This window comes from Sminthopsis crassicaudata, chromosome 2 (assembly GCF_048593235.1).
Source record: "Sminthopsis crassicaudata isolate SCR6 chromosome 2, ASM4859323v1, whole genome shotgun sequence".
NCBI classification, from domain to species: Eukaryota; Metazoa; Chordata; class Mammalia; order Dasyuromorphia; family Dasyuridae; genus Sminthopsis; species Sminthopsis crassicaudata.
In genome coordinates this window covers 523,687,382-523,699,865 of record NC_133618.1, presented here as the reverse complement: position 1 = coordinate 523,699,865, position 12,484 = coordinate 523,687,382, and the positions used below count along the sequence as shown (strand labels likewise).

The 12,484-nt window shown below is 33.7% G+C and overlaps 1 protein-coding gene across 2 annotated transcripts in view; it reads right to left on the bottom strand.

Moving 5' to 3' along the window:
- Window positions 1-1,116: 1,116 nt before the first annotated feature.
- Window positions 1,117-12,484, bottom strand: part of MAPK6 (mitogen-activated protein kinase 6) — a 47,194-nt gene continuing 35,826 nt past the window's right edge. Inside the window, exons 5-6 of one of the 2 annotated variants that reach the window (XM_074294522.1) lie at window positions 5,035-5,236; window positions 1,117-3,358 (exon numbers count right to left, since the gene is read on the bottom strand). In XM_074294522.1, the coding sequence (XP_074150623.1) occupies window positions 2,257-3,358; window positions 5,035-5,236 (1,304 nt within the window). In that variant the 3' untranslated portion in view covers window positions 1,117-2,256. Of the gene's footprint in view, window positions 3,359-5,034; window positions 5,237-12,484 lie in introns of those variants that run through there. The other variant, XR_012486932.1, reaches the window with a different exon arrangement.

Sequence of the window (12,484 nt, the reverse complement as noted above, 5' to 3'; positions counted from 1 at the left end):
AGGAAGGAAAGGAAGGAAAGGAAGGAAAGGAAGGAAAGGAAGGAAAGGAAGGAAAGGAAGGAAAGGAAGGAAAGGAAGGAAAGGAAGGAAAGGAAGGAAAGGAAGGAAAGGAAGGAAAGGAAGGAAAGGGAAGGAAAGGAAGGAAAGGAAGGAAAGGAAGGAAAGGAAGGAAAGGAAGGAAAGGAAGGGAAAGGAAGGAAAGAGGAAGGAAGGAAAGGAAGGAAGGAAGGGAAGGAAGGAAAGGAAGGAAAGGAAGAAAGAAAGAAGGAAAGGAAGAAAGGAAGAAGAAGAAAGAAAGAAAGGAAAGGAGAAGAAAGGAAGAAAGAAAGAAAGAAAAGAAGAAAGAAAGAAAGAAAGAAAGAAAGAAAGAAAGAAGAAAGAAAAGAAAGAAAGAAAGAAAGAAAGAAAGAAAGAAAGAAAGAAAGAAAGAAAGAAAGAAAGAAAGAAAGAAGAAGAAAGAAAGAGAAGAAAGAAAGAAAGAAGAGAAAGAAAGAAAGAAAGAAAGAAGAAAGAAAGAAAGAAAGAAAGGAAAGAAAGAAAGAAGAAAGAAAGAAAGAAAGAAAGAAAGAAGAAAGAAAAGAAAGACTTAAGAGTGTGGATCAGCCTGGAACAAATTTGGGGAGGCTCATAACCAGCCTCATATGCAATATTATGAACTTTTCGGGCACAGCAAACACATCTCTATATGCTTATGGAAAAGGTACAATCTATAATAGTTTTATATGTATATTTTATGCAACATGTACATTTGACCTAGTTTAAATTACAATTTCAACAAAGCTTAACAGTGTTTTGTTTTGGTTTTTTAAGTGACAAGGCATATTGACTTAAGTCAACATAGGACTTCTACTTGAGTGAGATAAGACCATTTTTTCCTTTAAATATTTCAAATCAAAAGAATTTAAAATCATGACTATAATTTTTGGCCCTATAAAATGGAATAGACATTTCACTTAACAGTCAATCAACTTAAGTAGTGAAACAGGAACCATTTTTTGATGGCCATGTTTTATTCATCCTTTTCTTTAAACAGGTTAACCAAAGATACAGACAGTATTCAATAAAATAAAATAAAATAGGTGAAGTGAATTTTCAAGAGACTGAGATGTCACATGCTACATTTAACCTAATTTTATTCATGCTTGCTTTGGGATGGGGAATAGATCATTCAGTAAAAACATACAGTAAAAACAAAATATGTCTTACCATATACAACTTTTAACCTACAATAATGATGTACCTTAATTACGTCCATGCACACAAGTCTAACATTACAAATTTTTTAAAAAATAAACACAATTAAGACTTCTAGGAGCATTTTATAATAAAGTAATTCCTAATTTTTCTTTGTAGATAGATCAAGCCCTCCAAAATACAAATTCCTATACACAGTGAGCGCTTTACTTAAAATGAACACTTAAGTAATTGAGTACGTGGACAGCCTCAGAACAAGCTGACATTATAATATTCAGCTAGGTAGGCAACAAACCATAGTGCCAAATGGAAAAACTTTATTTGCAAATAAATTTCAAAAAACTAAGTTAACTTTCTATAATTAAATACAGAAAATATACTGATTTGCTAAAATAAATAAGATGTGGTGTATTAACACTTCACTATAAAGAATGCATACCAGAACACTTATAAACAGTGAATGATTCTTATTAAGAAGTTACTATAATAACGCTGGCTAAATAGAAGTGATATTGTGAAGCACTATGGGTGGTACATGTTTTGCCACATACTTCTGTTACCTTGAGGTAGATAACACATGTGTACCAAATTCGGCATTCATTTTCAGTTGCTGCTGGTATCATGTGTTTTAAGAAATGTGTACAGTATGAAAAACTTGAAAAATACTCATGAATGAAAAATGTCTTAGGAAAAAAATAGATATTTTCATGCAATTATGTACAGTCTCACTGTGTAAATTTCAAGGCAAGATTTTTTTTTTCCTGTAAAACAGAAAACTGTTTTACTGAGAGAATGTTTTTACTTGGCTTAGTGCATTTCTTTTGTCTCCTCCTGCATTGCATTATTTTGCTCTATTCTTTAATTTTGTGTGCAAACGACATGCCAGTTTAAAATGAAAACTATTTCATGTATAGAAAGTAATTCTGGATTTTTAAAAACCAAGAACTAATGAAATCCATACTAAAATGACACCGTCTGATTCAAGTAAAAAATGACTTATACTAGTAATAAAAAAGACAAAACACATTTCATGAATACAAAAAGAACTGTCTGCTGAGTGTTTTAGTTCAGATGTTTCAGAATGCTGCTGTATGTTTTATGGGGAATCTGGGGAGAAGATTTCATAGCAGAAGGTGTTAATGTGGCCTGTATTGATTTAAGTGGTGAACCAACTGGACTATGAAACTGTGGGATACCTATCGACTCAAGCTGCTTGTTAAAGAGGAACTCCCCACTATTGTTAAGAAAACCCTCCTCACTTTCTCTTTCCCCAAACTTGCCATCCTCTACTGGCTCAGTTTCTAGCATTTCAGTATCTTCCTTCCTGCTAAAGAACTTGTCCAAGTAACTGGTGTACGTGTTTTCTTTCTCAATTTGCTCATCCTTTCTTACTTCACAACAAAACTGATCTATGAGAAAACATTCCTCCCCACCACTTACATACTGGCTTTCCCAAGAAGACTGATACAAAGCTTCTAACTGTGCCAAATTTGCCATTCCTTTTTCTTGCTTTTCCCGGCTAACTGACTTTGATATCAAAGTTTTCATTTCTAGTTGGGACACTGAGCTATTCAAGTCATTTAATTTATCAACAACATCAGTAGACTCATGTTGTGAACTAAGTTGAATAGTTCCTGCAATAAAGGAATCAAAGTCAAATCCTTGATTCTTCTCCCTTTCTTTTTCAACCAGTTGCTGTGATGCTTCCTCAAGAGCTATTTGAGCTTTAACCAATCCATTCCTTTCACATTTTGACTTGCCTTTCTTATCAGATTTTTCTTTGCTTTGTTCTTTCCAATTAGAAAGATCTATAATAAGTTTGGGTTCATAGTAATGGTTAACTTCACTCTCTCTCCAAACTAAATTATCTAAATATGATGATGACCTCATTTTGTAGTTACAAGTGTGGCTGCATTCCAGATCACAATACTTATTTTCATGATGATCTGGATACTGCCAACAAGGCTCAGTAGAGAAATGGGTATCAAAGGCAGGATCCTTCAGATACTTTTCACGATCTCCATCCAAATATTTTCGAGGATCTACTTGTACTTCCTCTTCATCAGTGACATCAGAAAGAGCCCTTGGGTCACGCTGAACTTCATCAATATCAAAATTGTTGTGTATAGGCCAGTCATGGTCTGAAAATTGACAATCATGGTACCTGAAATAAATTAATATCACAATCAGTCATGTCTTAGATTGTAATTATTAAATAATAACATGCCAAAAAATTCCATTTTAGAAGAACAGATACAAAAATAGGATTTTCTGTCCTCTAGGAATTTACAGTCTAGTTGGGGAGAAAAGACCTATCGACAAAGAAAGAAAAACAAGACAATATATGTCAAATGATGCCTTATTTTGACTAGAGGTTTGCACATTTGCATTTTAAGCAATATTTTTTATCCATTACTCATCATTTCAAGAGAGGCTCTCCTTAACTAATTCCTTTTGTTCGCAAACCACAAAAACTACTAGATAAAGAATGTGGATCAAATTCAGACAAACACTTTTATCAATTTGTATGCTACTTATCACAAATGAGACTAAGTAAAACACAGGAGGGATTTGAGATATTTTAGCACAATTCCATAATTTTATAGAAAAAGGAAAATGAACTCCAGAAAGTTAAGTCATTTGTTCCAAGGTCAAACAATTAATGGCAGAACTAGAAAGAGAACTCTATACTTATAGCTTAATGATAAATCAAAGCACTGAAAAGGTTTTTTTTAAATGACCTAACTTGAGCACATTACTAGACTTTCTTAACGATTGAGGGAAAAATATAAAATCAAATGGCTGGAAGGAATTTTAAAGGTTTTTTGACCACTATTTCCCTTTTTAGGCAGGACTATGCCATAACCATTCCATAAATATAAGAATCTTTAAAAGGGATTTAGACAATCTCATTTCCATTTGTCTGAAAATTCTCCTAATAATAAACTCGAATGAGTCTAGCATTAAAAATATGAGCAAAAGGGGCAACTAAGTGGCACAGTGGTTAGAGCACCAGCCTTGAATTCAGGAGGTTCTGAGTTCAAATCTGTTTCAGACATTTAACACTTCCTAGCTATGTGACCCTGGCCAAGTCACTTAACCCCAGCCTCAAGGGGGGGAAAAAAAAAAAAAAAGAGAAAGAGAGAGAGAGAAAGAGAGAGAGAGAGAGAGAGAGACAGAGAGAGAGAGAGAGAGAGAGAGAGAGAGAGAGAGAGAATTAGGAAAAATATGAGCAATGCAGTGAAGAAAAAAATTTCTAAACATGTAGAATTCTAATATTAAGTGTGTGTGTGTATGCCATAGGAAAAATAACATCCTCTAAAACATAATTACATATGTGACAGCCTGATGATTGTACTATTAATACAGATATTTGTCTTCACTTAAAAGGAACATTATATTATATATTATTTGCTGAACTGTGTAATATTTAAACTATTTGAGTCTTATATCGTCTCCTCATATCCTCTGATCCCCCCCAAACTAATTTTTCACTTTAAAAGGGCAACAACAAAACCATTCAAAGGACTGTTAACATGAAAATTTTTTGATAAAGTACCAAAACGGCATATTTTTTTCATTCTACAAATTAGTTTCAGGAAAAATATTTTCTTAAACATTTTAAATGGTTTATAAGTAGCATGCACATGCATACATACACAATATGTGTAAAGAGAAATAATTTACCAGGAGAGTAAAATTAAGAAACACAGATTAAAAACATGGTATTTTTACTCATACAACTTTTGCAATGACACATCAAAACCAAACAAACCCACCATATGTTGTGGGTTGATAGAAATATAGTCAATTATTAGCTGAATATAAAATCAACTTTACCTCTCCCAATTATAAATGTGACTATGAGTTTCATCCATGAGCAAAATATCATCAACTTCATCTTCAATGTGAAAAGGATGGCTTGAAATTGGTTCATCCATTGGAAAGGAATAAATGCTCATATAAGGATGGGACAGAGCTTCTTCTGCTGTCAATCGATCCATGGGACTAAATGTCAAAATTTGCTCCAGGAAGTCCAGTGCTACAGACATAAAATAGAAAAGTGTTAAGAGAAATACTTTTCTAAAAGAAAAACTCAATGATACATCAAACATGATTATTAAGCATTTACTATGTATAAGACATGATGCTACAAAGATTTTTTTTTTTAAATTACAATCCCTAACCTCAAGAAATTCTTATTTTTTCTGGGTATAGGAAGAAACTAGAAAGATATGACATGTATCACAAGGAAAGAAGGAAAGAAGAGATCCAAACAAAATTTTCTATGTACATTTGAGGGGGAAAAAAAAAAAAATTCAATTCAGGGATTAGGGAAGGTGACACCTAATCCAAATTTTCAAAGAAGAGAAAAGATTCTTTCATACCAGAGTATATACCTGTGTGTGATGACAGCTGTGATAATCTTTATTATTTCATGTTACACAACAGGAATGGGGGAATCCCCTTGCATACCAAGGACATCAAATTATAGGCAAAAGCAAACAAGGGTGCCATATCATATAAAAATAAAGTTAATATACTTTTGTCTAGAACTTTCAGTATTTTCTCTCTCAAAAAAAAAAAAAAGAACAACTTACCTGATTTTTAATTTTTTTAATGATACAGAAGTTTATTCAATTAAAAAAATACTTTAAAATACTTCAGTTCTACATTACAGTCAATTAAGAAAGAAAAGCAGTAATGGGAGAAAGAAAAAAGGAGCCCTTTTCTCATCAATTAATCAAATTAGTAATTCAACAAAATCATAGGTCAATTCTTCTCTAAATGGCACCACTTTCCTTTTCTATCATTTCTCCCATTCCAATCACTGAATGGTTTTTAACTAATTCATTAGCTGTCTAATGGTTATGCTAGAATCCCTACTTGGAATAGACTATGTACTTAGTCATCTTACTACCCCTCCCATTTTAGGGGGGGGTTTTTTGGTCTTTTTTTTTCTTTCACAAATGACTATGGAAATGTCTTACATGACTATATTATGGAAATGTTTTGCATGACTATACATGTATTACCTATATTGAATTGCTTGCCTTCTCAATGGATGTGGGGTAGGGAGGGAGGAAGGAAGAGAATCTGGAATTCAAAGTTTTAAAAACATATGTTAAAAATTGTTTTTACATTTTTTACTGGGGAAAAATAAAATACTAACTAAATAAAAAAAGTTTACAATGAAAAAAAAAAAAAAATACTTCCCTCCCCACCCCACTATCCTAGTTCCTCTTACCCATTTGATCTTCTACTATGACTGACTGCCAAACTCACCATTTGCTTTCTCTGTTCTTAAGTCATGCAATATAACTACAGAAAAATAATAATGAAGAACTGGATCATGACAAATGGATATTGTATCATTTCAATTACTGAGCCAAGCTTAATAAATTTTTTTAATTGCTTTGGGCTATACATCTTGTATAGGCAGTGCTCTGTTTAAAAGTTAAATAGAAATGTAATTAAAACACATTTATATTATCATATAAAATATGTGATAATGAAGTACTATCCTTGTACAAAAAGTCCTGATCTACAAATCTGAAATGCATTTTACTGGAAAATTTATTACTATCTAGTGCAAATTCCCACATTTTCCCTCATCCATACAACTTAAATTTGTCTCTAAATTCAACTTCTCATTCTTTCCTTATTTGGGAACAGAAAATGTTATTCCTGTGTAAAGCAAATCAATCTACCAGTACCCTAGAGTTCGTTTCTTTCTCAGCTCCTAAAGAGTTATTATTTTCATTCATTCTTTTCTCTCATCAAGCTTTTTAACTATTTTTTCAGAAGTCCCCTACACTTTAAAAAACCTTTGCTTCAATTTGTTTTCCTTTAAAACTACTGTTCTGTTTTTTTTTACCTGATTTTTCACGGCCAATTATTTCTGGACATTAACATTTCCTCTAGTTTTTTGAGGTTATCAGCAGACTGCCAAACATGACAAAAAAGCTCAAGTATCCATGAGCCTAATTTGGTAATAGCAAAAACAAATGAAAACACAATCTGATCTATGATACATAAAGATTCAGGGAATCATGCTCCAATGCTTCACCAAGGCACAAAGGCAATCCCCAAATTCTCAAATACTTTATCAGCAGTCTGTAAACCACAGCAGGTTCTGCCACTTTGGAAAGGATTTGAGTATGGTCTCAACTATCTGATTTCTAAGGATAAACATAGCTGAGTAGAGAGAGACTCCACAACAGTAGGGTGGGCCACTTGATGATGAAGTGTTTGGCAATGACAACTATAAAAAACAACAATATAAAATAGTCTTCAGTCCAGATCCCTGCACTCACAGCAGGAGCAGGGTAGCTGAAACAGTCAGAGTTTTAAGACGCATAGTTGACATTTTAAATGTGAAATTTTCCTATGTCTCTTCAGGAGACATAATTAGGGAGGTATTCATTTCATTACATTCTTACTACATAGAAAAATTTAGTTATTGTAGTCATGTCTGACTCTGTGACCCCTTATGGGTTTTTTTGGCAGATACTGGAGTGGTTTGCCCTTCTCTTTTCCAGATCATTATACAGATGAGGAAACTGAGAAAAACAGGGTTAGGTAACTTGCCCTGGGTCACACAGCAAGGGTCAAAGCAACTGTGTCTACTTCTGGATTTGAACTCAGGGCCTGCCATGGCTCTATCCACTGTGTTATCTAATTGCCCTTAGAGAAATGATTTAAAAAAAAAAAAAAAAAAAAAAAAGGGAAGTTGTAGCTAAATGGAAGACTTGTTCCCCAGGTTCTTCCCTTAGGAAAGGCAAATGAAAGGGCTGGCAGAATTGGTTTTGGTTTGTGATCCAAGGCTGCCATCTTTTAACAGTCAAAATGAAATTACAAGAAAAAAAAAAAAGACAACTGGGAAGAAAACTGTAGCTTATGTGCTAATCTGTTTCAGATTAGGAGGTAGACAAATTTTAAGAAAATCTCAATGAAAAGCTCAAAATTAAATCAACATATACTTGTTGACTTCAATGCAAAAATAGGAACAGGGAAAAACAGTGAAATATGTTGTTAAAAAAAAAAAAAGTACAAAATGAGAGAGCTAAGGGCTTAGATTATACACAAGTTACACGTTTAAATATCACATATACTTTAAGATTTAGAAGTGGACATAGTGAATATCAATTAACATTTTTTAAAAAGAAAATTAATTATATCCTAATGGAAAATAACTGGTTTAAAGTAATTTTTAATCTTTTGAGTTCATTTTCAATCAACTGTCTTATATAATTAAGGTTAAACTATCAACTTTTATTAAAGCAAACATAAAGTCAGTAATAAATAATAAAAATAAGATGTGGTATATTTGAGGCAACTTAAACCTGACATGTATAAACAAGTTGTTACATGCTAAAAAATGGAAAAGGTATTAACAGATATAACCATTTCCAAAGAAAACTGGATCGATGTAAATCAATTGCCATAATAAGGAGCCCAAAAGAACCCAGATGCTTTCTCTGCCAGAAAACCACTTGATCTTCTTGCCAGGGAGAAATGGCAGCCAAAAATACTGATTCAGACTTTAACCTTATAAGATCTCACTGAGGACAACAGTGGAAGATTTTGAGCAATATCACCTCATAAAACAGTAGGAAGCAATGGAAAGAAAAACAAGTCTACAGAAAGCTGGTTCAAAGACCCAATTAAGTCAGATCATCCTAAGAGCATTTACAGATGAAACTGAAAGGAAAATAAGCATGAAAAATGAAAGAGCTACAAAGATCTGTACATCTAATTATTTTCACCATTAAAGATAGTGAAGTCACTACATTTAGACTCTAACATCACAGAGTTCTGAGTGTGCTTCCTGAGGAAATGGAAATAGTACATACGAAAACAAAAAGAGAAAAAGGCTGGACTCATCCAAGCATATATATAGGTGGTCCATGCTAGAAGTGACATAAGTTTGTGGATGTTGAGGTATTCATTCTCAACATCTGAAAAAGGAGAAGATACCAAAAGTATTTCCGATCTTATGACTACCATTACCAAAAACATGAAGTGACAGAATATTCTGATAACTAATAACCCATATGCCTAATAGGGAATAGTCATATGAATTATTTGGCTACTTTAATAACCTCTTCTGAATAATTTTTCTTTACTATTTTTCCCTCCTTTTTCCCTTGGGAATTACCTTCTCCCACTAATTTTTTTTTTCAGGACTTTCAAAGAATAGCACAAAATATAAAAGAAAAGAAATAATACATATAAAGTTATAGTGCCGGTTAATTCTGGGGGATTATATGCTTTTGAATCTTCCTGATTTAAGATAATGGAAATCATGTAATTTTTGGTACAGTGGAAAGAACATTGGCTTTGGAATAAAAATACAATTTCAAATTCTGAGTCTGCTATTTATTATCTACATGACAATTTTGTAAAAGTAAATTACTTAGCTTCTCTAGAACTCAGTTTCCTCAAATCTAAAATGAAAGAGTTGGATTAGCTGCCTTTCCTTTCCACTTTATGATAGTAAAAGCCTTAGTTAGGTGTTAGAAAGAAAGGATTGTTAGAAAGAACACCAAAATCAACTATCAAGGTGAATCCTGATAGGCTGAGATGTGAGTCTGGGATGAGGGAAATGAAAAATAGGCAATCCCACCCAGCTAGCCGATTAGTGTTATGAAAAGAAAGACCATCTTTATCGGAAGACAAGGATGCTGTGATGTACTGACATCAAATGAGGCCAAAGATCCATGGGAGCAATAAAAACAGCATGCGTACTGGTTATAATATTTTATCCTCGTCCCTATTTTCTTCATCTCAAAATCCTTTGAACATTCCTTCCCACTCTCTCCTTTTCCCAAACTGACAGTAATATACTGATCCTATCTGCCAAGGACAATACACTGAGCCCATCCCCTTCCAATCACACTGCATTCTCATTTATCAGCCCTGTCCCACTCACTCCTCCCTATCTACTGATTATTTTCCTACAACTTTCAGACATAATGAAGTCTCTCCCCATCCTTAAAAAAATACCTTCCTCTAGACTACCACTCTCCCTTCTCAAACCATCACGTTCTATCTTTTCTCTTTTTCCCTCCAAACTCCTCAAAGTGTTTTATACTTGCCACTTCTACTTCCCACTTTGCTTTCTTCTTACTCCTTCCTCAATGCTTTATAATCTGGCTCCTGACCTTACCACTTAATTGTTACTGCTCTCTTTAGTTACCAAACAATCTCTTATTGCCAAACCTGATAGTCTTTTCTCAATTTTTCTGCTGCAATGGATACTATCAATCATCTTTTTCTCTTTGGATACTCTTGCTTTTTAGGATTTTGTCATATTGCTCTCTCTCTCTCTCCTGGTTCTCTCCTCCTCTATACTCCTTTTAAAATTTCCTTTGTTAATTCACTTTCTATAGTATATTCTCAATAACTCACCAGCTTCCCATAGATTTAATTATCACCTCTAATGTGAATGATTCACAATATACAATCCCACTTTCTCTCCATGATCTTCAGTATCAAGATATTTCAAATTGGATGTAGTAGACATCTCAAAATCAACATGTCCAAAAATGAACTGATCTCATTCCCCTCTTCTAACATACCCTATTTCTGTTAAAATTATCACCATCCTGAATGTTGGAGGGGATGTGGGAAAACTGGGACACTGATACATTGTTGGTGGAGTTGTGAAAGAATCCAACCATTCTGGAGAGCAATTTGGAACTATGCCCAAAAAGTTATCAAACTGTGCATACCCTTTGACCCAGCATTGCTGCTATTGGGCTTATATCCCAAAGAAATACTAAAGAGCGGAAAGGGACCTGTATGTGCCAAAATGTTTGTGGCAGCTCTTTTTGTTGTAGCTAGAAACTGGAATATGAATGGATGTCCATCAGTTGGAGAATGGTTGGGTAAATTGTGGTATATGAAGGTTATGGAATATTATTGCTTGGTAAGAAATGACCAGCAGGAGGAATACAGAGAGGCCTGGAGAGACTTACATCAACTGATGCTGAGTGAAATGAGCAGAACCAGAAGATCACTATACACTTCAACAACAATACTGTATGAGGATATATTCTGATGGAAGTGGATATCTTCAACATAAAGAGGAGCCAACTCACTTCCAGTTGATCAATGATGGACAGAGGTAGCTGCACCCAGAGAAGGAACACTGGGAAGTGAATGTAAATTGTTAGCACTAATGTCTGTCTGCCCAGGTTACATGTACCTTCGGAATCTAATGCTTATTATGCAACAAGAAAATGGTATTTACACACATGTATTGTATCTATGTTATATTGTAACACATGTAAAATGTATGGGATTGCCTGTCATCGGGGGGAGGGAGTAGAGGGAGGAGGGGATAATTTGGAAAAATGAATACAAGGGATAATATTATTAAAAAAAAAAAAAAAAAAATATATATATATATATATATAAAAAGAAGATTGTGTTTTAGGTTACAATCTTCAATCCATAAGGTCAAAATATATTCTATCTCTATCACTGTAACTCTTGTGTTCCTTATAGTTATACATAAACCACAAAAAGCTGAAAAAAAAAAATTATCACCATCCTTTCAGATTTGTAATCTTGGAATTGTTATTGACCCTTTACTCTTCTTCACTTCATATCCAATCATTTTGTGATCATGCCATTTCTATCTCCAAAAGATCTCTCAAGTTTAAACCTTCATCAGCAATGAGAGGATCCAATTCGGTTCCAATTGATCAGTAATGAACAGAACCAGCTACACATCCAGCAAAAGGACATTGGGAAATGAATGTGGACTATTGCATTTTTGTTTTTCTTCTTTCCAGATCCGATTGTTCTTGTGCAACAAGAGAACTATATAAATATGTTCACATATATTGTACTGAGGATATACTTTAACATGTTTAACATGTATGAGACTGCCTGCCATCTAGGAGAGGGGGTGAAGGGAAGGAAGGTAAAAGTTGGAACAAAAGTGATTGCAAGAGACAATGCTAAAAAATTACCCATGCATATGTTGTCAATAAAAAGCTATATTTTAAAAAAATAAATAACCCTTCATATCTCATACAGCTATCATCTTAGTTAAGAGGACTTACCATCTCTTATCTAAATTATCAACCTTTCCAACTCCATGATTTTGTATAGATAAATTTCAACTATCTTTATGTTGGACCTTTTTAAGCCCAATATAAAGACAATTTTTAAAGAAACTATATTTGACAGAGAGGCTTGGAGAGACTTACATGAACTGATGCCGAGTGAAATGAGCACAGCCAGGAGATCATTATACATTTCAACAACAATACTG